Source organism: Barbatula barbatula, assembly GCF_947034865.1.
Source record: "Barbatula barbatula genome assembly, chromosome: 2".
Taxonomy (NCBI): Eukaryota; Metazoa; Chordata; class Actinopteri; order Cypriniformes; family Nemacheilidae; genus Barbatula; species Barbatula barbatula.
The window spans coordinates 11,632,324-11,657,254 of NC_136767.1; the positions used below are offsets into that span (position 1 = coordinate 11,632,324).

At 37.9% G+C, this 24,931-nt stretch overlaps 1 protein-coding gene and 1 long non-coding RNA gene across 2 annotated transcripts; both read right to left on the reverse strand.

Annotated features, from left to right (window-relative positions):
* Window positions 1-1,932: 1,932 nt before the first annotated feature.
* Window positions 1,933-3,664, reverse strand: LOC306903668. Its single transcript, XR_013787569.1, has 3 exons — window positions 3,378-3,664; window positions 2,884-2,953; window positions 1,933-2,694 (listed from the first exon to the last, which is right to left on the reverse strand). It is a non-coding gene; the product is annotated as an uncharacterized lncRNA (long non-coding RNA).
* Window positions 3,665-3,721: 57 nt separating this feature from the next.
* On the reverse strand, window positions 3,722-15,242 carry tars1 (threonyl-tRNA synthetase 1). The gene is made up of 19 exons (XM_079480462.1): window positions 15,035-15,242; window positions 14,829-14,894; window positions 14,469-14,659; window positions 14,004-14,127; window positions 12,770-12,891; window positions 10,426-10,543; window positions 10,249-10,313; window positions 10,039-10,117; window positions 9,170-9,316; window positions 7,844-7,942; window positions 7,389-7,555; window positions 6,936-7,098; window positions 6,007-6,144; window positions 5,729-5,806; window positions 5,539-5,639; window positions 4,830-4,934; window positions 4,660-4,732; window positions 4,459-4,573; window positions 3,722-4,298 (listed from the first exon to the last, which is right to left on the reverse strand). The coding sequence occupies exons 1-19, from the start codon at window positions 15,089-15,091 to the stop codon at window positions 4,150-4,152; spliced, it is 2,157 nt and encodes a 718-aa protein (XP_079336588.1). The 5' UTR covers window positions 15,092-15,242; the 3' UTR covers window positions 3,722-4,149.
* Between the last annotated feature and the right edge of the window lie 9,689 nt (window positions 15,243-24,931).

The window sequence follows — 24,931 nt, forward strand, 5'->3', positions numbered from 1 at the left end:
AATGTTATTATTACACTCACTCATATGCCAAACCTGTATGACTTTCTTTTGTAAATATCAACCTTAAGAAGTTTTTACCAAAGGTAGGTCCCATGTGAAGTCTCTCAAGGTTTTAAAGCAGCTTCCATAGTCAGGAAAGTGAATTGCCACATCCACAACGGGCCTGTCACATCCATGATGGATTATTTCCCGCATACATGAGCACATGGAAATCTTAATAACTATTTTGTGGTCTATGAAGAGTCATCCCTTCTCCGTTTGTTGGGTATTATTGCTTCTGGTTTGTACATGTTCCCGTAATTCACAGAAATCCTGTGTTGTCTCTCAAAAACGTGTAGCCTTTTGTGTCACATCCATAACACATGGATCTTTTTCTTTTTTCTGAAATAGATACCTTGTTCATATTTTGATATTTTTCTGAATGGTGGTTAGAGAGTTGGGCTTGTGATCAGAAGGTTGCCGGTTCAAATCTCAGTGGCAGCAGGTCATGACTGAAGTGCCCTTGAGCAAGACACCTTACCCCTGATTGCTCTGCATTAATGTGCCACTGTAAAAAAAACGACTTGTAAGTCGCTTTGGATAAAAGCGTCTGCCAAATGAATAAATGTAAATGTAAATGATGACAATTCTTTTATTCTGGGGTGAACTGTCCCGTTACGAGTTTGAGTAAACCTATAGCTTCAATACAGAACTTGAATTAAATGCAACAAAGATTAAAGCTACACAGAAGCTCCAAGCTACACAGCTTTTTCTGTATGTTTCCTTCACTCAACAAAACAAATGATAGCTAGGAAAATGTGATGTTTGTGAGACATATTCTTTAGCAATTATATATGGCCAATTTATGATGTGGTGTGCATGAATGAAAATATGTGGTTTTGCTGTGTTCTTTCTGGGGCCGGACCCATATTATTTCCTTCAAAGCAGAAAAATGCTTGCACATGCGTGGAGTGTGACATGGACCTCCATAACCAAATTCCCTGTGTAAAGTGGTTTGCTTAATTTACATTGGGTCGTGTGCAGAGTTCATACATTTGATTTAAGTAGAAATGCTTTGTTTCAAGTCACCAACCAACTTTCCAGAAATAGCTCATGAGTAGAACCATGTAATTTTTGACATAATGATATTAAATAGTGCAGTTTGGTCTCCCAAACAAAAACTAACTTTATGAGTTGCTCACCATAATTTGTAGTCTGTTCACGTCCATAATTGATAAAGTAGAAAAGCAGTGGGTGTGAAACTAGCAGATGTCATTCTTTGAGAGTATGTAAAAATCTGTTTACAATTTAAATCACTCATATGGATTACAATTGGTTCAATTTGTAAGCGCCAAAAAGCATCATTACGCAAATACTCACTATTAATAATCACTGTCGTCATGCTATGTTAACATGGATTCGGTCCATTTACATTTAAGTCAAAAGTTAAGCTTGGGCCTAATTCTTTAATATGTTTAGTTTGTCGCATTTGTTTTAAATTCTTCAACAGGTTAGCATGTTTAGTATTGTAACATGAATTAAATGGGGGAGTGTATTTTTATTAAACTCTAAAATAAATAAATAAATTGTTAAACTCATGTCGCCGTTCATGTGTGCTAGAGATCCTTGATCCAGAACACCAAAGCCACCAGCCCCCATTGTCATCTTACACTGAGTTTTGTGTGCAAATGAGACTCAGTTTGTTTAGCTCAATGGACCATTCTAACCCCTGATGGCCAGGTGCCCAATGAAACATATGGTGAGAATCTTCCGCGGACATTCTTGGATAGAAGATTCATGAAGTGCTCTCTCGATCTCTGGTGCATATCATTTTAGGGTCAGGGGTTAACTGAAGATCGCTATCACTGCTGTCTCCTACATTCCATCGGAGATGTTTTTCTATGTCTCATTCCGCCACCGTGTGGATACAAAAGTAACAGCAACAATCGATATACGTTCAACAACGAGGATCTCCAAAATTATTTAATGCACAACATATGATAATCAACTGTATTAATTCATGTTCAAATAGAAAGATGGCAGTAAAATCAAAATCTTTGTGTTGGGACAATTCAGATCAGTTCACATCTGAAAATAAGGCATCACCCTGCAAATATATTGGTCCAGTTTATTATACTTAAATGTGAGTAAAGTAAAAGAGTTTGGTTTTCACATGTTTTCTACCTAAAAATGTTGGAGATTGAGGTAGAAATATTTCGATCATTGAAAGCATTTTGAATGCATTGCACAGTAAGCGTCATCTCATTTACAGCTGACTTCCGGTTTCTATACTTGGATGTACAAAAGAGCACCATTTCAATAGCATTCTGTGAATGAAGGGAATAACACCAATTCGGTCCATATTTTAAGCAGTATGACATCTGACAGTTGGAACTAATGGTCAAACTGCGAATATCAATTCATTATCATATATATATAATATCAACATATACAGTAAACATCCAAAAGAAAACAAGTAAAAAGGCCATTTTAAAAGGAAAATCACCATTGTCTTGTATTTGGTGACTATCCACACATGACACTGATTATCTGTTGGACAGGGTTCTTCATCACGTCGGTGGATATCGTTGAATCGTTGAGTCCAAACAGGATAGAGGCCATGACCTGGAAAAACTGTCCCTGAGATTCTGTGTCGGGCTTTGCTTTCTCCCAGAGCTTCATTTCCACTGGAGTGAGTTCACTCCCTTCAGGTATCTGAAGAAACAGAATGCAATTCGGAGATGCTTTCATCCAGAGAAACTTCCAGTACAAATAAAAACAATACAAATAGTGGGAGTTGAACATTTTGAACTTTGTGATGGGAAGTCCTATTGGCTACAGCGTCTGCATCTAAGCTTTTTTTCCTTGTTTATAAATAAGAAGCATCAGAATAATCATCTTTACCTCTTCAGAAATGCTTTGCAGCCATATTTTCTCCTCATCGGTAAACTCCATTTCAGAACAGAAAAAGGAACTGAAATGAAATGAGTGAATTGATAAATAACGTCTCAAAATGTAAAAGAAATTGCCAGACATTTAGCATTAAGTGAATATTCTCACTGTATACAAGTCTGTAAGCAAGTTTTATAAAGGGATGATTGGTGGTGGCTAAACTATGGAAATAGGAAAGGAGAACTACAGGAGGACCTATTTGCAAACTGCACCAATGAATAAGAAATAATAAACGTGAAAAAATATCTATACAGCGATTTATTTGCAGATCTGTAATGTAAAATTAAGCGTTTACAGGCTGCACAAGTGAAAGTGAAAATAAACGATGAATCCAAGTGTTTTGCATGTTTCTCATTTGAAATCGAGGATTTATCAAACGTCTTGTCCTACCCAGTCTGAACTAAACCATCTCTCATTCATTCCCAACCAGACAAAGTCGTACCTACCTTGTTTAGATGTTAATGGAAAAAAGTGAAATACTTTGATCTAAACCGAAGTGCTCCGTTTATAATGTCTGTCCAGAAACTGTAGTCAATTTGAGAGTAAACATTCTGCAGACGCGTCTGCGGCTCAGCTGTCAAAACCCACCGGCATGTCTATCAAATGAGAAACTCTATTTATTCAAAATTGTGCAAGGACAAGTATTTGTTCATAAAACATACGTCTACTCTACGGTACGTTTACTACTGCACGGTATCTGCTCACGCGATTTCTTGTAAGTCAGCTGTTTACAGCAGTGAAACTGAAAGTAAATCTATATCTAACGTGAAGGTTTGTAAACAATAGTGTCCATCAAACACTGGGCGTACATCCTAGATTTATTCCAGGCATTCTAGCTTCAAAGTGAGGTTACAACACAAGTGAGACATTTCCAAAGAGTTTTATTTATTTTTTCAACAATCGTTTGACCTTCTAGACAAGATGCAAGTGATAACCGTACTTAAACCGAACTCAATATACCCCAAATATTGACAGAAAAGCCCTTATGGCGAAGAAACATTCAATTCGTTTGGTTGTCCATTGCTTCGTTTTTGTCAGTATTGAAAATGACCCATCCCACAGACGTTTAGAAAAACTAGATGCTTCATTGAAAATATTGTCATCGATTTAAAATAAGAGCAAGTGAATTACGCAGATTCGATTGAAACGTCATTGATCATTTCCTATGCAGAAGACCACACTGTTGCCCAGTGGCCTATGAAGGAAGACTTGAGGCACTCAGAAATCCTCCTCTGCATTTTGGCTTCTTGTGGCCTTCAGCTCTTTGAGCCGTTGCATGCAGTCGGTCAAACTCCTCTCTCCGTGCACCTTGTTGTCACGAGTCCTAACATTTACAGTTTCACTTGTCTTCTCCTTTTCACCCAACACTGTCAGAGCATAAGCCACAAAGTTAGTGTACAATTCATGACAACGGGTTTATAAAAACCTCAAATATTTTCTCGAAGTCAGCACTATATACAATGACCTACTTTGACACAACCGTAAATAAGAATTGATTTTTGTATAAGAAACCATTATGTAAGTTACCTAAAATGAAGTTGTACTGGGCTAACTGTGCATTCCTGATCTTTTTGTTCAGGGTGCAGCCTGCATCCAGATCCACATCCGTCATCAGCCCTACATTGTGAAACTCTTTCTGTACCTAAAGTCGACAAAAAGGACTCGTTGGTTAATGCTGGAACCAAAAAAGTAGCTACTGCTACCAACAAATTCTTAATTGTGACTTACTCTTTGGGCATACTCATCACAGGTGGGTCCAACAGGAACAACCATCACCTGACGTGGAGAGAGCCACAGTGGCCTGAAGACAACAAAAAACAGTTACACAAAAACTGAGATCTGCACATTTGGTGTGTGAATTAACAGTCTCATGATAGCCTCCTCCTCTTCAGCCGTACCACTTTCCCCCATAGTTTTCGGTCAGGATGGCAATCATTCTTTCCACTGAGCCCAGGATCGCTCGATGGATGATCACAGGTCTCTTTTTGTCATCACCATCATGGCTGAAAAGAAAAAAGGTTTGAGTTAATATTTATAATAATTGTATGAAGTAAAATGCAAGACAGTTATAATACTAAAATCTGACCACAGAGTGTCACTGTTGTACAGGTTACAGAATAAAAAAATCTGAAGTTACAACTTTTAAAGGAAAGGTTTACCAGAGCAACTCGGTAAACAGAAATTCACATCATGTACTGCCTGGTTGTTTTGAAATCATTGGCAGTTACATGTCTAGTGCAATTTGAAAGGGAAAAAATGAAGAATGTATACTGTCCTCCTTTCCACATGAAAACAGTTCATAAAGACTTCAGTAAATAATGTGTTGAGGCAACAATAAATAAAAAAAGTTGTGTCCCATTTTGTTTCCTGCAGACTGATTTTGAGGAGGATCTACAGCAGAAAACAACATTGGATGTCTCTAGAAGAATAGAAAACTTGTACTTGTACTTGTACTTGTACAGTGTGGTCAGTATATACACAAAAACAGTATGGACAATGTATTGAACAAAACAACAGTTGTTGAATAATGTGAGAGGAAAGAAACAATAATAGTTTTAGTTTTTAATAAAATATGCTTTCAATATAGGTAAAGATTTTACAGTATACCTTACGAATGATAGATTGAAGCGAATGGGCAACTGAAAGTCTAGCTGAATGGTGGCACATTGGTGATATCGGCCAATGGCATCCTTGATCTGAATATCAATCTGTATCACAAACACAGCAAAAAGTTTTGAATGCAAAAAGTAATTTAATCCACGTTCATGTTATGCTTTATTTATCTGTCGGTTTTTACCTTTGGTCCATAAAAAGCTCCATCACCAGGATTCAGAACCCACTTCTCACCAAACTCATTCAGACTGTTCTCTAGTTGCTAAAGTAAATAAATAGGATCTCAGTGACACCAGATATTACAGTGCATCAGTTATCATGCATAGATGAATTACATAATAAAATAACACATTCACAATGTATCCTTATACCAAAAACAGATATATGTATTAACTGCATTAAAAGCACTCTCCGGAAAATTCTACCACAAGCAAAATACTTTCTTGGTTTCTTATTTTATACCTTCTCAGCCTGGTCCCAAACTTCAGGCTCTCCAAGGAATTTCTCTGGCCTGGTGGAGAGGTTCAGTTTGAAGGTGAAGCCAAATACACCATACACTGTGCGCAGGAAGTCCAGGCAACCCTTTATCTCAGCCTCAATCTAATCAGTGAATACAATAAAACATCATTGCCTCCTTAAAATGCCCAAAACTAGAGCTGCAATTAACTATTATAATTACTGACCAATATGTTAACTTATGTAAACTGTATCTGTATAAAACGTATAATGTATGCTGGATATGCAGGATGCTGTAATCTGTATAATGTAAGCTGTACGATAAATGCAATACCGTACGCTTTATGATGCAAAATAGGTACTTTATGATGTGCAGATAAAAAACAACGTATAATTACATAAAAACAGAGCATATAAGACTAAACAGCTTCGATTTAGTAAGAGGTCACATTTTCTGTGGGAACAGAGACATTTTTAATATCTTAACATTGTAATATGGTACTCTACTCAGATGTTTTCTTGTTATAAAACAATAACGGAAGATGGACTTTGTTGGTCGTTTTTTTTCAATATTCCCACAAACAAAAGAAGTCATAAAAACACATCATAAATTAATTTACGCTCTGGAGCATTTTTTACAATTTGTACCTGATTTTAAGAGTGCCCTACCCACATAAACTCAAGTAAATTAATAGCAATGGTCCTAAATCAATTCAGAGATTTGATGATGAAATCCTGGACCCACCTGTGGGTCTGTGGGGCATGGCAGAGTTTAAAACTTAAAGACAACAACAAACTTGGAATAGTTTATCTGCTATTTCATTTCAACTTTGTCACATAAAATAATCATAAAAATCTATAATGATTCATGAACTAATGGGCCAAACACTGTAAATGACAATGACTACTAAACTAGTATGTTTTCACATGTTTACCTGGTCCATTGAACAGAAGATGTGAGCGTCATCTTGTTGGAAGCGTCTGACTCTGGTCAGGCCGGTCAGAGCTCCAGACAGCTCGTTGCGGTGCAGAACTCCAAAGTCAGCCAGACGCAGAGGTAGTTCCCTCCAAGAGCGTGGCCGGTGGTCAAACATCAAACTGTCAAATGAAGATAAGGTTTTTTATAATAAAATGAGTGTAGTTTTCTCTCAATACCATGTACCAAATACGAAGTACAGTGCATCTGGAAATGATTCACAGCGCTTCACTTTTTCCACATTTTGTCATGTTACAGCCTTATTCCACAATGGGTTCAATTCATTATTTTCCTCAAAATTCTACAAACAATACACCAAAATGACAATGTGAAAGAGTAAATGATGACAGACATTTTCATTTTTGTGTCGACTGTCAACTGTCAGCTCAATAAACATAAAAAGATTGTCTACCAGTGTCCAGGGCAGTTCATGGGCTTGAGCGCGAAGATCTCCTTCTCCACCTCAAAGGAGAACATGTTCTCGCTGTAGTGTTGCCAGTGCCCTGAGGTTTGCCACAGTTTGCTGTTGTAGATGTTTGGCGTGACCACTTCCTGGAATCCCCTCTTCCTGTATTCACTCTGCATTATAAAGAAAAAAACAACAGCCAGTCGGTAACAAAACCCCACATAAATATTCAACTGGTTGGCCCACCATCGTTAACAGGGTCCTTCAAGAGGGCCGACCCATCCATTACATGGTCTATTGAACCACGACAGTCATAAAATGAAATTTAGCATATCCTTATAGACCCAAGCAACCCCTGCTCCAAATCACACCCTTGTTTTGCTGGATATTGTAATTTTTTTAAATGTATGATTTCTGCTCTGTGGCAGTGATGCGTTATGAATTCTAAGTGGCAAACTCACCCTAATAAACTCGATGAGCGTGTTATAGATGTAGGTTCCTTTAGGAAGGAAGAAGCAGCTACCTGGGCTCAGTTCGTGAAAGAAAAACAAGTCTTGCTCCTGGAATGACAAAACAAATCGATTGAGGATGAAAACAGCGAGAACTTATGAAACATTAAAAGGTGATAGAATCAATTGTTAGACAGACGTGTGGCTACAAAGACAAAACGTCCAAACATGCAGGAGAGACGAAACGAAGGACAAATGGCTGATTAACACTCTTGCTTTTGTTGTGACAAAGCGCTCCCCGTGCACCCATCAGCCTGCCCGTGAACAGATGGCACATTAAGGAGACAGGCATCTGCCTTCTTTATGAGCTCAGTCCCTGTTCTCTCCCATTCGGCCCACCTATCAGACCTGTCTTCAGTCACCCCAGCGAGACTCCCTACACGGTGTATCAAACGAGATAGACGACAGCTTGGTGCCCGAGTCATTAGCACATCATCGCGTTCCCATGTACTCAATTGTGAGCGGTTTGTCCTCCGACAGTTCAGTGAAAAAAAATTTTTTTGTAAAAATTTGTAAACTGCTTTTTAAACTGCTTACATTTTATGTTGATTCGCTTCGGATAAGTATGCATCTTTGTTCATTGGGATTTGAAACTTTAACAACTGAACCTCACATAAGACTGCTATAGAGGTTTTGCCTGGTCGGGGGGATGCTAGAATATCATTTAATTTAATTAACACTGCCTATAGTCTGTGTGCACATTTGTGTGTGTGTATTGTATATAACTACACATGTATGCTGCCTATTCATAGCACTAATTCTCTAATTCATTTGCATTAATGACTTATGCTTAACAAGTGTCTTGTGACGACCCAGAGTCTCCTCCTCCTGATTCAATTGGTGCTGATCGTGGGAGTCCCTGATTGGCTTTCTTATGCTAATTGATAAATTAGTTAGAGTATATGACAGTATTGTGCGTTATTGAAAATGGGGCACTCTCTGGAGAAGTACTCTTCGGGAGTGTCTCTTACCTATGTTTTCTTACACATGTAGCGTCAATTTTGTTATAGTTGCTTGTGGTTTCTTTGTTTTCCCATATCCCTAGATATCTGTTTGTTACGATTATTGTTGTTATTATTATTATTTGTGGCATATGTTTAGATGAATAAATTCTATTGATTGAACGTTCTGGTTGATCTCTCTCTCATGTTGCGATTTGAAATGAGCTGGTCGTAACAGTCTTCATAGATTTATATTAAAAATAAATCACCATCGTCTTCTGAAGAGAGGTGATTGTTGACTATACATGGATATTTATATCTATATATCTACACATACCCGTCCTAGTTTGCGATGATCCCTGTTTTTGGCTTCTTCCTGGAATTTCTCCCAGTCTTTTAACATCTTAGAATCAGGGAAGGAGATGCCATAGATTCTCTGTAGGGTCTCCATATCAGCTTTACCTTCCCAGTATGTAGAGGAATTCTGTGAATGGACATCAAATACATCAGTTATGAAACTATACATTATGTTACAGTCTACAAAAAAAAAATTTTTTAAAAGGATTATGTTTGTCAAATGTACTTTAAATTAAGAGTAGGTCACGTGTTAGATGTGATGAATAGGAATGTTCCGATTCACATGTGAATATTTAAGTCGGTTGAAATGTTAGATGAATCGTGATACATGTTTTGAACAGCAGGGGCCGCTGTGTTTAGTGCAAATGTAGAAAAAATTGGATATGCTGAAAAAAACCATCAACCAAGTCTAAGTTTGGTTATATTAAAGATACTTTTTTTTTAATTCCTATTTTATTTTATTTGGAATTTGTTTTAAAATTTCCGTTTAGTTTTCTTATTTGACATTAAATATTGTTATATTTTACAAAGAAATGTGCAGCATCTCTGAAATAATTTTTATAGAAGAAATAACGTCTTCTCATTTTGTAAAAAGAAAATGTGGAAAAAATTGCATTGTGAGATCAGTAGTGTGAATCGCATCGCATCATGAACTGACTGAATCATTACATCCCTAGTATTCAACATGGTACTTAGGAACAATTTTTCTGAATTTCATGATTGCTGAAGAAATTCCTAAAGTGCAGTTTCTAGCTGATGAAAATACATTTACTAGAAAATCAAAGGGCATTTATGGAGTTTTTTGAGAGGACATAAATACAATTGAAAAGAAGTAACAGAGTTCTGGACCTTGTGGATTTTCAGGGCCTTGATCTTTCCTGTATGTCTTACATGAGGACCTCGGCACAGGTCGATCAAAGGGCCACACCTATAGAAGAAGCAAAGAAAACCTCTCAAGAAGCAGTATAGTAAATTAAAGCTATATTAAAATAAAACAGTATGAAAGGAAGTTGCAAAACACAATAAAAAGGTACGTCTTTTTGCAATGAAGAATTATACCTATAAACCGTAGTTGTTGGGGTGGTAATTTTCTCATTCAGGATTCTGCACTTGAATTTATTGTACTTGAAACAAACAAAGAAGAGATTTCACTGCTCTGAACTTCAAAGCACTAGAGTGTTAAGGATCTATTTACAGCATGAGGTCATATGTTTCTCTTAAAAAGAAAGATCCTACCTTGAACATCTCCAGAAGCGTCTCCTTCTTTACCTCCAGCCTCTCAAAGGGCTGTTTCTCTTTGATGATCTTCTTACACAAGTTCTCCAGACAGGGGAAATCATTACTTGATACGCCTCTGAGAACCAGGAGATAGAAGGGAGTGAGGCAGGCAGGCAACAAGGGTAAACAGAAGAGGATACAGAAGGAAAAGGACAAAAAGGTTCATGAGTTATATTAATAAACTCTTCTAAACAAGCTCTTAAATAACAGCCGAGAGTGGCAAGGTTTTAACAAACATTGTATAGGAGCCACAAACCAAAGAAACATTCTCTACATGCAGTCATCATCCTCTATGACTCACTCTGGCATACATAAGCAATGCATTTTTAGAAGACTACCTGTTCTGAACCTGACAGAACCATGGCGCGAAAAAAACAAGACAGCCTGACAGTGATATTATCAGACTGAATAACATTTGCATTAATTTACTTTCAACAAGAAAGTACTTTCTTTCCCTACTCATCTAAAGCCATTTAAAAGATTATGGTCATACAAAAGGTCAAGTAACTGTTGAAAGGAATTTAATATTTCTTGTATTATTGAACAAAAAGAACAAAATGTTTTATTTCTTATCATAATATTGATTAATTAATGAGACTTTTATCGCATGGACTCGGGGGTGGGCAAACATGTTTAGTGCATTACTAAATAAATTACAAATTAATACAAATCATTCTTTTTTATAAATAAACTCTATCTACACTTCGGCATATTTAAAGCACACATCTAAACTTTTCATTATCACATCTTAACGACTCATATAAGGAGTACACAATTCCTTTAATATCATTTTAAACAGCTGCTGCCCCTTTAAGAGCGAGTATACGGATATATGGATCTATACTTAACTGTTTGTTTCTGAAACGGACTGCTTTTACAAGGAAACTTGCTAATATGGCAATTTTGATATCATTTTTTTGTTTAGATGTCACTTTTAGAGTAAGATGACGTGAAAGAACTCAGTTTAGTATTTTGTGCTTTGACTCTCTGGGCTTTTAGCAATTTTTCTTCATGAAAGCTGCATTGACTTTTATACATAACGACTCACATATTAGAAGTATTTAACGTTATGTGTAACACTTTGTATGCTTTGAAGTATTGTTGGATAGCTATACACAATAGTATAGTGCTTAAAGTTGAAACACCTTGTTGCACATGTTGTTTCCTGCATTAGCGTCAAACTGCATTCGATAGAGGTAACGTATTCCGTTATATTGTTTTGTACCTTAGGTACTAGTGTTGTAGCACACGAAACCGGTCTTGGTCAATCTGTCATCAAAATGAATACACACAAAGGCCCACAGTATCCGAGATGTGATTGCAAAATGTGTTTGTTTTATTTTATAACATCTGATGTGATATTGATTTTGTTTAATTATTCAATAAACGTTGAGTTAATAATTGACTTTAGTTTTAGACACAATTAAACACAAGTTTTTGTTCTATTTTGGCTAGTCCTAAACAAATCAGAACTTTTGTGCATTTCACACAGCTATTTTGCTATTGATTACCGGTAGATAAAAAAGTTATGAAACTTGTTTTGTCGAAACAGACTTAAATTGATCATGGGTATTTACTGCTTTTTTATATTTAGTTGTTGGAATTTTACCTGCACAAAATCTTTATTATAAAACGGTCAGTTCTGGTCCTTGATTCTGATTGGCCTAGACAAGTTTTAAGCCATTATAAATACCCTGATTTATACCGGCTGACCGCATTACATAGCCTTAATATCATATTATTTACTTTATATTATGAAACCTTGCTACGCATATGGAATAACAGTTTCCTTCATGCCACAACGCCCTTAGCTGTTATAAAATGCACTGTAACCCACTGCTTCTTGGGGCTTATTGCTTTAATAGGTTACAGTAGGTGGGTGATTAAACATCCTACACATACATTTCTGTACAATAAATCATCAAAGCTACTTTCCTTTATTCTTTTATTATGACTTTTTAGTGTTTTGTGGATCTTTTGAATTTTTTTTTTGGAGTGCTGGACTTGTTCTCTACTCTGTCTCGGCCTGTCTCTGTGTTGTCTTGGTCTTGGCCCCTCAAAGTCTTGGTCTTGTCTTAGTCTCAACACCCTCTGGTCTCGGTCTTGGTGGTCTGGACTACAACACTAGTAAGCAGTTCATTCGTCTGCTCTGTCGATCCTTCATCAATATAGCACTGAATGCGATCATGTGACTCTTACACACACATTACGGCTTTAGGGTAATACGTGATTATATATACGTATAATTAATATATCCAGCATAAAAAAAACCACACAAAAACAGAGAATAGGTTTGACTTACTCATTGTCAAGGTACATGTCATAGTAAAAGCCACTCTCGATGGGGGGTCCGTAACAAAGGCAGCCACTATAGACTTTCTCCATTGCCTCTCCCATTATGTGGGCACTGGAGTGCCAATAAACCTAAAAAAAAGCATTCGGATATAAAACCAGGACCTCTACATTTACATTTACATTTAGCAGACGCTTTTATCCAAAGCGACTTACAGATGAGGAAACATTGGAAGCAATTATTACAACATAGGCATGGCAAAGAGATGTTGGGAACAGCGAAGTCATGTAACAATAAAACTTTGTAATGCTATTATATGTTAAATAATATAATATTCACAATACGCCTATTAGGGCTGAAAAAAGATGAATCCTTTGCAACTAACTTCTACTAGATTTCACTTTTCTCTTTACAATGGGTGGACGTTACAACAAGGAGCATTTTGTTCATTTATTACTTATTTCATTTTTTGATTCACCATTGTAATCTTATGTTTACTGATCTTTTTTAGAAATATCTATAGGATTTGTATTAAATCTGTAATCATTGACTCGAAACGAGAGCTTGTGAATCGGAATCCAATCAGAACACCAGAATCAATACCCAGCCCTAATGCCTATGGCTTCATTTAATGTCCATTTACACAGCATCTTACAGTTACAACTGGAATACTGTCTGTATGAACATGCAACAGAGGTCAAGCCCATTTCTATTCACATGTGGCGACTTTACTGACGGATTTTATTAGCAGAAATGTAATCTTCTTTGTCAACAGAAAATATTGCTTTGCAATGAATGCACCATTGTACAACAGTAGGTGCGATTCTATCCGCAATGCTATACTAAATGCAAAACACAACACTTGGATGCGTGCAATATGTTTAGACAAAAAATCTCTCTCTGTCCCGATGGGGTGAGTGTGGGTGTGCAGAAAGCTGCGTGTAATCGTCACGTAAGATGCCACATCTCGTCTAAAAGAGTCTACTTGTGTTGTGAAAGAAGCACACGCCTCTGGAACGTAGTTCTAATGGGGGTTTTGGCAAAAAAGACGAAAAAGTATAAGGGCAGTAATATTTAAAACTGATGATGCAACGGATCATGATATCGAAATAAAATCATTGACATGATATTCACACAGCACGTCTTCCCCCGTTCATGCGGTTGTGAGTGCCGAAAAGTTCATTTAAATAAGTTGTCAATGTTTGTGAAAGCAACATTATTATGTACTGACAACTAAACTTACCGCTTGAGCTTCTTCATCATCAAATTTAAGAAACACCAGACTGCAGTCTTCCTCTAAGGGTCTGTCCAGATCCCACACACCACTGTTCACTTTGGCAATTACAGTGTTATCAGCTAGGCCTTGGCTGTTAAGGGGAAAACACAGGCATACATTTCACCAGTTATTGCATGAGTTTGACTAGACAAAAAGCAGCGTATTCGGGCGCAGAAAAAACTAATTTCCTAAATAATGACATACCGCCATTTGCCATAGAACTCGGTCAAGAATTGGGGTGACAAATTTTATTTACCGAAGTTATCATTATTACCACCTATTATGTCAAACGGGTAGTCCCAACCTTTTGTAATGCATTTCACATGGACATTACACAAAAATGGCATGCAGCAACTTTTTATGTGTCTAAAACTCTATTGCTATATACCCCCTAGCGACCTCTAGAATGATGTTCACTTAAAAAAAACGAACCTGATGCCACAGGCAACCTGGTATGGCGTGGTCTTCCAGGACTCCCCATCAATGACTTTTCCATCAGGCAGCGTGATCTTGATGGGCTTGCTGTCCTTTGCTGCTTTCTCAGACAGCAAAGTGTCATTTTCAGCCTTCAGCTTGTTATATAAGGACAGACGCTCAGCAATGTACTGTGGTGGAGGACTCAACTAAAGAGGATGAAAAGCATTTACAGTATTTCCATCTTTTCAAAACACTTTCCATTCTTTTCAACCTTGGCACCAGCATGTAATATAAACTATAACCCACAATTCCATCATTCATACATGTGTTCTATGTATTGATCTACTAATATATGAGTCTGAAATAAAAACATACCTCAGTCTTACCACCAGCATCTCCACCAGCATTCTTGCTTTTCTTCTTTCCTCCATCTTTGCCATTCTAAATGAAAGAAACAAGGCAGGGTGTGACATGTATTACAGTCAACTGTCAATAAGTCGTGACTGTCAACAGACAACGTGGAGTTCAAACGTGTACTCCACCCATAGAAACCAAAGCGATCCACGAGCACAGTATATTACCTTCTTCTCGTTGACCTGCAAAGCCTTCATCGGTTCGGTCACAGTCTCGTCCGCCATAATTAGACGAAAATATCACAGACACGAACAAATGTCACAATGCGATAATTTACAGTGAGGTAGTGCGACTCCTGATTCAGATGTGTGCAGAAACACAAATGCTGATGCAATGCTACAGTAAATGTAGGATATTGAAAATGATTGGTGCCCCTGTGATTGACGTCAAACTAAACCAATCGGTAAACAGAACGATTCAGTTTAGATGGCGCTGTTAGATGATGCAACGGGAACAACCCACTCGTGTGGCCGGTGTTATATCCTTATGCCTTGTAGTTCAATTTAAAATAAAGTATAAACTTTATTTATTTTCTATTTGAAAATTGTAGTTGTTGTAGTGAAAGTGTTAAGCTTTCTTTAAAAAAATACATTAAAATAATTAAAAGAGATCATTGCTTGAAGCGTAGTAGTAGCAGTGCTCGATAGTGGCACCTCGTGGTTATCATAATGAAATGCAGCTATTAATAATATAACAATATGGTACAATAATGTATAAACAGCTCCTTCGAGGCTACCTTAACAACAGGCATTTATTTACATCGTATATGTAGTGCAAGCCTGTTGGGAAGCATACATTATTTACTTCTAATCAACCTTCAAAAGCTACAACTTGTCCTTCAACTATTATCAACCCTGATAGCACACATACATCTGGCTTACGTCTATTTGATGTCTGCATTTACATCTGCAAGACATCTACAATACATAGTTTGCTCATCTGCAATACGGCTGACGTCATATAGACATCTAGACGATGTCTGTAAGATGTTTGTGAATTAGAATGGATGAAAAGCTGCTCTTACCAAGATGTTTAGCAGACGTTTTTACACAGCAAATGTTTCCAGTTCTCCAGATCTTAAGGAGACATATTATAAATGTTCAGACGTCTCCGAGATGTATTGCAGATGATCAAACTATGTCTTGCCGATGTAAATGCTGATGTCAAATAGACGTAAGCCAGATAGATTGTTCTATCTGGGAAAGGAAAGACTCATTGATACAGGACATGATGACTTCTAAATTGTGTAAATTGAACTTGAAGTGCTTCAAAATTAGTAATTTGTAATTATTAAATTAAATGACATTTTACCATTTAATTTTTTCTGACTTTTCAGTGGGATTTTCATCTGCCTTGTTTCTATTAGATCAAACGTTGTCTAAAAGTAGAAAGTGCCAGCCCATATTAATTTTTCAACATTTTACTCCAGCAATGTTTTCACTGTATGTAACAACATGGCATTTAAATTAGCTTCATTCCCCACTGAAGTGTATTTACATATGCATTTAGATTAGAAAATTGTAAAACACGTCCCCACAATATAAGTGTAAATAAACCCCATGGATTAAAAATAGTTGGTCCCTGAAAACAGTTGGTTTTTGCCTTATCAAATGTCTTTTTTAAATGGTACAATTTTTGCTACTTATTTTTAAAGCTGTTTTTGAAAACATTTGTCACGTCAACCTTCGCTCCTGCATTTTGAAGCATGAACTAGATAATGAAACATAAATAGACAAAGTAGAAGACTAAACAGAATATTGGCTTTCATTTGGTTTAGCGTTTAGAGAAAGATGGTCAGATGTACTCTTGATGGCATGCATCAGAACTTTCAGTAAACTCAGTTTATTTACTGCAGTTTACTAACTGAGATGAGACTGCTAAGGTTTGGATGAATTTGATTCAGTTTCATTCATACTTATGTGGTTATTAATAACGCATATTTGGTTATTATCAGGTGGAATACAAAAGTCGATTTTTTGTATTTTGCCATAGTCCTCAGAGTCTGACATATCAGATCAGCATAAATAATCAACAAGAATCCAGCACTACAAGTGTATGTTAATTATTTTAAAGGGGCCATGCAACGGTGTTTCATGCATTCTGATTTATTTACAATGTTAAACCTGCTGTCTTCTCATGCTTGAGAAGAACTTGTCAAAAACGAGTTAGTATTACGTAGTATTTCGGTAACAACCTTTCTTTGTCCCTTATTGGGCAATTCTCAGAAGCAAAGCAAACCCACGGCAAGGCGAAAGAAAGAAATAGCCCACCCACGTGTCAACCGACGAGAGAGGAAGACCCGCCTACCACCAAGATTGACTGCGCTGTGGGCCTGCAGCTCGTTACGCTTGCGACAGAGAGAGAAGTCGAGGTGTGTTTGTTTGTTAACGGCATTTCAGTGATGGATGTTATATAAACGGTGGATATAACACTGGATTTGGAGATAGTTTGAAACTGATACCGGAAAGATACCGGACACGAACTGCATGCTGTACGTCAAACCAAGTTATATGTCTGTGTTTTGTTGGCAATCGGCTCGATCGTGCATAATGTAAAAAACATAATAATCAGTAGTTATGCATGGATAATGTATTGCAATGAAGTATTATGTGCCCCGCACACCCCAGTGAGGTCATATTTTTCCGGAAATTATCGCACAGCTGTATCTATCTTCTATATGTGTGATCAAACTAAATACTCTTCGAAAGATACGAAATATGCAATAGTATTGGCACGCAAGATTAAATATTGAATTTGCAAGAATAATATGCTTTAAGATAAACTTTAAACCATCTATGTACAAATGTGTATATGGTCCAATCTGGTGTGATTGACTTGAGGCGGGAACCAATTTGCATAATCATAATTCTGTATATACTAAATGTTGTAAGGGTGTAGAGTTACATACAAGACAATTTCAGGCATGAAGTAATTATTGTCATGCGTAAGAATGTTTGCATATGCTATTTTAATGCTTAACAAAGAATTTTCAGTGATAAAATTACTGAATCTCTAATGTATTAGGGAGGAATTTTAACTCAACCAACCCATGTATGTCAGCACACTATATCGTTTTTGTGCAGTCCCGGAAAAGCATTAATTGTGTGTCTTAAAATCAACATTGTGTATACCTCAAAACTTAAGTAGTAGTTAATCGCCTTTCATTCTCCAACTGCCCAAATGTCCTTAGAGAGTCATTCGATTTCAGGTCAAGTTTTAATTGCTGAGAGTTCTTTGTCTCAAAGCAATTACTAAATCACACAGACCCTGCTGTCAAACTGTTACTTAGCAATGTGCATTTTTAAGTTGTTCTTCCCCTTAAGGAAGGGGGTTTTAATCAGTTATTGTTGTTTGGATGCTTGCTGGTGTTCTTCAATCAAAAGACAAAAAGCTTTTTTTCCATTTTAATCAGAAGTAAAATGTCACCAGGGTTCAGAGCGTAACAGGAATCATGTTAGCTGGATGAAAAATGTATTTATGATGTTACATCACCTTGCCCCAAACCTCAGAAAACGGCCATCATTATTAGATTCATTACACACTGTGTAACTATTGCAAGCGCCTCATAGCTGTTTTGCAATGAAATCAATATTTTTATCTCTGTATTGCACCACAATTATTTTCCTTTCTGCATTGACATTCTTTATTGATTGTTAACGTTTACCCCAGAAGCAACGATTGTGTCTCCACCTTAAGAACAAACAATGTCACTAAAACTAGATATTTAACTAGAAAATGTCAAATGGTTTGAAAATTGGAATACAATATTGAGAGTTATTAGGCATGGGCACAAACTGCCCAATGGAACAAGCTGTAATGATGCTTCTAGTCCTTAGATTGCTAAACAATTAATGAACAATCAATGTGGGTGGTGTTCTGCAAATGCCAGGCCAGCATATTAAAATGGTAGAACTTGCATATTACTGTAAGCTTATTCTAAATGGTTACCTTTTCAAATCCTCTGTAAGACTGTATAATCATGTTGAAAATGGCTCTTTTGGTCTATTATTTTATCAATTGTTTTTCGAAAATTAATTATGGGCAATTCTAGTGTAAATAGCTTATTTATTTTTAATATGGCCAATAATAGTGTAAATATTACAAATAGCTTAAATTACTGTAATAGCTTATTGTAGCCTATGTAGGGTGTACAGTACATGTCTTATGATTACCAAATTCTGCTTTAACGTTCATAAATTAGTAATAACTACAGTGGGACAACACTACATGTCATAAAGCTCAGATCATTTCAAACTGCTTCCTTGAACTGAACGATGAGTTCACTGTCCTCAAATTACATTCTTGGCCCCCAGATCTCAATCCAAAAGAGCACCACTGGCATGGGGTGGAAGAGAGGATTCACATCATAAATATGCACCTGACAATCTAAAAACACGTCAACATGAACCAATATTTGGTAGTTTGTTTCCAGAACCTTTTTGAATCAGTGCCACAAATAATTAAAACTGTTCTGAAGACAAGGGGATCTGCCTAAGTTTATTTGACTAAAGATTAGAAACCTTCTCACGTGTCAACAGTCTTATAGAATTTCACTTCTCTTTCACAAAGCAAACCACATAAGCAAAGCATATTTATTTTTTACAAAAAATGTGTTACAGTAAAATTCCTTGACAATGAGTAAACAAATCAAATGGAACAAACCCTGTAGATTTGATACCTAACTGTGATAACTGCATATTTAAATAATTTTTATATTATCGAAAAAGGATTGTAAGACCCAGGTGTTTGAGTACAGAGGAGACAGTCAAGCACATTTCTCAAGTTCTCATTCAGGAAGCCGCACTAAATAAATGATTGTCCAGCTCTTATCTGGCAGTTCAGTCAGTGAACCGCATTTGCTGGGATGGAGCCGAATATCATGAGCCTCAGAAATAGGGCCGGCCCAAGCCTTTGCAGAATATTCTGTTGGGCCCCTCTAAGACAATCAAATATTGTCAATGTTTGATTATTCGCATGTAAATCTAACACTCCCAATTCTATTAGCTGTAGCTGTGTTTGGGATGTAGGAATGTCATAAAAACTAAAAACAAATAAACCTTACATTACAGGTGTAGTGATTGTCAAAACATTTGAGAATATCATTACTTCCAATTCCAAACACACTTTCAAAGCCACTCAGTTTGCCCTTTTAGTGTGAGAATGATTTCATATATTTTATTTATGGCAAGTGTATTTACTTGATAACCATTGAATTAATTTACAATATGCACACAGATTCGCTTAATAGGACTGTTATAATCCCACTATTTCAGCACAGTTGAATTGCCCAATAGGACATTTCCCATGCCTTATGCATTTTCAGCCACCCTGAGCTCATACAATGAAATTGGCATGGCAACAAGCCAAATTGGAAGCACCAGAGACTAAACTTCACAGGAAGAGCTGTGTTATTGATTTTTTTAAGTCCCCTGGCTGTCTCTTGCATGAGTTGTTCCATCTGTTCGCCGTCTTTAAGGTCTGCGTTGTACCACCGTCCAAGGCTTTTGATGGGCTTTTCTGTGACCACTAGTATTGGCTCGCCCTTTATAAAGAACCTGTTGTTGATAAGCTGACCCTTGACAATAGAAATGCTGCAGGATTTCCTGGGTTTGACCTCTATTTTTGCCCAACTAATGTTCTCCTGTTGCTTATCCAGCAGCTACTTTGTCATGTTTTGGTTGTTGTGATGGTTGTCGTGTCATCCATGTATGCCCTGATTGGAGGTAGGCGCAACCCATTTTTCAAACGCTCTCTTACAACCCAACACAATGCCCGGATTATTCTTTCCATTGCCATTTTGAAAGCCAGTGGTGGAAATGTCCAACCTGCCATTAAGCCAACCTCCAGCTGTTGCCATGTGGGGGTACTATCCTGTGTGGTCAAACAGAATTGGAGACCCTGAAAATATGCCATAATCAGCTTTGTTACCTGCTCTGGAACGTGGAAGAAGCAAAAGGCTGTCCACATCAGCTCATGTGGCGCTGATCCAAAGGCATTGCCAAGATCTAGAAAAACACCTGCAGGTCTTTCTTCTCCTTTATTGACATTTGCAACTGGTGCCAGATGATGTTAGCATGTTCCAAACATTCAGAGAAACCCCTATGCCTGCCTTCTACACTGAAGTGTCAATGACGCAACGCTGAAGAAAATCGTACCTTTTACATTCAAGAGACTAATTTGGCATAACTGGTCAATTGTTGAGGAGTATGCCTCCTGCTCTCCTCCAGACCTTTCTTTAGGGTTCCAAGTTTTCTCTGTGCTAAAGATGCTACTGACAAACTTGTAAGGATCTTTGTAGAAATCGATCCTAGTTCGCTCCTTTTTCTAATGTTGCTTTCTCAAGCTCTCTGCTCTTCGCAGCGAGGCCAGGCGGCTTTTACTGTAATACCGCCTTGTAGCCCCTCTAGGCCCTTTGTTTCCTCTTCTGTGGCCTTCGTCCTCTGTTTCCTCAGGCTCCTCCTTTCTCTCACAAGTCTTTCAATTAATTTTTCTCTCCTGGACTTATGTCCGCTCGTCGTCTTCTTCTATGACCGTGGGTTCTTGCTTTTCACTCCAAATCTTTCCACCCCATAGGTGTATATGATCTCCCCCATCTTCTCCAGTTTTCTTTCCACATCTCCATTTTGGCCTGCTAAAAGCTGGACGAGATCCGAGTCAATGGTTGCCCATTCTTTTAGGCAAGAGTATCTGTGGTCTTCTTCCATCCATTTTCCTTTTTACTGCTTGCTGCGGCTGGGTAGTCTCCGTGCTGCTGATTGCTGGTAGATTTATGCCTGGTTAGGCTTCATCTGGAGTTTTGATACCCTGTGGGCTGTGGTGCTTGTCACGCCACTGGGCTTAGCCTGACGGATTGGCCCAACCTCTTGTGAAGTATGGGTCAATGCGAGGCCCCTCACTAAGCTCTCTCAGGCACTTCTTCCTGCCCCGATGGATTTTAAGACCTTTCTCTAATGTTACCTTTGTCCGCAAATGTATCTCTGTATTTCCCTGTTATCCCTGTTATTACAACTTCTGCTGTGCCGATCTCCTGGTTCTTTGTCCATTCCTAGGTCTGTTGCCATGTGATCCCGCAGACTCCAGGGGTATTCTTCCTCTTTTTCTTAGCCAAAGATGGCTGGACCCATTACGCTTTATAGTAACATATCCTGCCGACATAGGTAGCTAGCCCATGTCTATTCCCTCCTGCCAGCAGTCTCTCCAGGCTGTCACCAGGTATTTCCCTGGTTGTTAGCTGCCCTTTCACAGCAATCACTGGTTTTGGCCAGATTGTTCAGATTCGCTTGATGGGACTAGGTGTTATAATCCCACTATTTCAGTACAGTTGAATTGCCCAACAGGACATTTCCCACGCCTTATGCATGGCAGGGGGAGCAGTCACGAATATGAATAAAGGAAAGGAGTTCTGAGGTTTCACTGGGTTCGTCTGGTAGGCATCCTCTGTGTTTGGGGGATACATTATTATAGAAATACATAGCATACTTACCTTTCCTTGCAATTATCAGAGGAACATCTCATAAATTGTGTGTTCGATCCCACTTTCATCACATCCATTATCCTGGGTGAAAGATGCCTTTTGGTGAGGTGCTGCTGATAATGCCCTTTGATGGTTCCCATCAATGCACACATTGTCACCTCATTTGGTGTTTCAGCCCTTTATCACAAGACACCCTCAGGGGAGCAAGGTGCCTTGCTTAAGGGCACCTCAAGTGGTTACCCACCAGCCCTGAGAATCCAACCGGCAACCTTCTGGTCACAAGTCCAACTCTCTAACCATTAGGCCACGACTGCCCACCCTGTTAATGCATGCTCAGTGCCCCCGGTCCCGTATGGCACAAGATTACAACACAATACCAAAATCAAAGCAAACATACGTGCCAACCCGTTGAGACACAGGCAGGAGCTAAATGAGGAAACGATGGGGCTGTTCTATCTCCACTAGCAGCGTTAATGCATGCTAAGTGACCCCTGGTTCTTTTTGCCGTAACATTTAGCTCAGTTGGTCTGACTGATTTGGTACTCTCATGGCGGGATTGTATATCGTTCCCATATGCAGAAGCTTGTTGAGAGACCACTCTCGAAAGGAAAGTCTCTGATTACTGTCGTAACCTCGGTTCCCTGAGAAGCGGAAACGAGACATTGCGCAGACCGCCGTGTTCGCCATTCATCAGCTCTGCAGGCGTTCAAGATTAATAGATTCTTAGGTATTGTCGCTATGCACCGCATTTATACTGCCAGGGTTTGTCAGTATTTGCATACTGTTGTATGTCTTGCGATAATTGGCCAGTTTTTTACTGCCGTTATCCAATAAGACTTTAGAAAAGTGGAAATGGAAGGGGTTCCCATATGCGGAAGCTCCACAATGTATTTTCTAAGCTATTTTTGATAGATAGATAGATAGATAGATAGATAGATAGATAGATAGATAGATAGATAGATAGATAGATAGATAGATAGATAGATAGATAGATAGATAGATAGATAGATAGATAGATAGATAGATAGATAGATAGATAGATAGATAGATAGATAGATAGATAGATAGATAGATAGATAGATAGATAGATAGATAGATAGTGGTGCCATAGGTGTAAAGAATCATTATTTTTTAAACGGTGCCATCATGCAACAGGGATTATTTCTTTCAGAAAATAAGTTTTATATGAAATTGAGGTCTCAATGGTTTTGAAAAATAGGTTTGATTTTGCTCTCTTGTGTTCTATAAAATACATATCTTGTAATACTATTAGATCCATTATCAATGCCATTAAAGTGCTTTTGAAATCAAAGGCACTCTGCAAATAAACATATTACTCCTAATGGTTTGTTTCACAGGTAATATCAATGCATCTAATGAGAAGGGCTTGTTTGGTTTGTGGAACACGACCTTCAACAAAACAGGGATCTGTTGAGTGTTAATTTCGTTCCACCAGACTGCTCGACTCATTGATAAGATGCTACAATTTCAGAGGCTTGTGATATGTGATGTTCATTAAGTGCCTTACAGGTCAATTATGTTTTGAGTCACGTTCAGAAGGGGTAGAAAAGCTTTTAACGATGCCGGGCCATTAGAAGGAAGTGATCCATGGCACTCCGTTGCTTTGCTTCTCCGCTAGCCACTTCCTATTTCCTCAAATTCCTCTAATAGTTAATCTTTCAAAGCCAAAGAGAGAAAATTTTCTCTTTGCAATTACAATCCCGGTATCCTTTCTCACTTAAATTGCTTTTGATTGCTACTACGGAGCAAATGTATATAAAGAGAATGCAAAGCCTTTCACCACTTTCTTGGAAAGAGGTGAATATTTATTGATGATGAAATTCCTATTCCCATCCCATTCCTATACCTTGTGGTATAGGAATGGGAGTCATTTTGGGTTAAACTAGAACTGATGTTTTGCTGATGAAGCATTCCCGCACACGGCCAACCCAGCAGCTCAGGATTATAATGCATTAGATTTGTGTAATGGGGAACGTGTTTCCGTCATATTACCAAGAATATTCATGGTTGAATTTCATGCATGACAACTAAAACGACTTACAACAGCAAATGACTGCGCCTAAAATGTTTGGGATTATTTATGGTCACGACAACAAGGAAATACAGTTTAGACTTTGAAGTAAATGCAGTGCTGACTAACATGGTAAACCTCAAAAACAGCCAAGGGGAAAAGAAGGAGTTACATTTCGTTAAGGTTTAAATGAAAGACCTGCGGTATTTGTGGTTCAAATTAGGCAAGACACTGCAAAGTTTTCTTCGAGTATTTGTATGTTTCCTCTGAGCTGGTCTGAAAAGCTGTTAGTAAAGACTCTCCATCATTCATCTGGGAAAGACACAGGTCATAAAGAGAGCAGCCAACAAGCTTGACACTTGACAGTGGAGCTTGTGCCAAATCCATTGGCCTGTCAGCTTGCCTCCCTTTAGTCCTCATTAACTGAGCTGAAACACAACCTGTGCTAGGATTCATTATTGTTTTCTCATTAAATGTGATTCAGTCATCCCTAACAGTCTCCATCCCACAATACTAAGATAACTAAAGAACACAGCAAGTCTTCGTATTTTTTTGTGG

What these genes read in the sequence shown, in the direction of transcription:
- tars1 (XM_079480462.1), bottom strand. Translation starts at nt 15,091, where the DNA reads ATGGCGGACGAGACTGTGACCGAACCGATGAAGGCTTTGCAGGTCAAC. An exon ending in GTGATGAGTATGCCCAAAGA is followed by an intron (nt 4,574 to 4,659) that starts GTAAGTCACAAT and finishes TGTCGACTTTAG; the next exon opens with GTACAGAAAGAGTTTCACAA. An exon ending in CCAGTACAACTTCATTTTAG is followed by an intron (nt 4,299 to 4,458) that starts GTAACTTACATA and finishes ATGCTCTGACAG; the next exon opens with TGTTGGGTGAAAAGGAGAAG.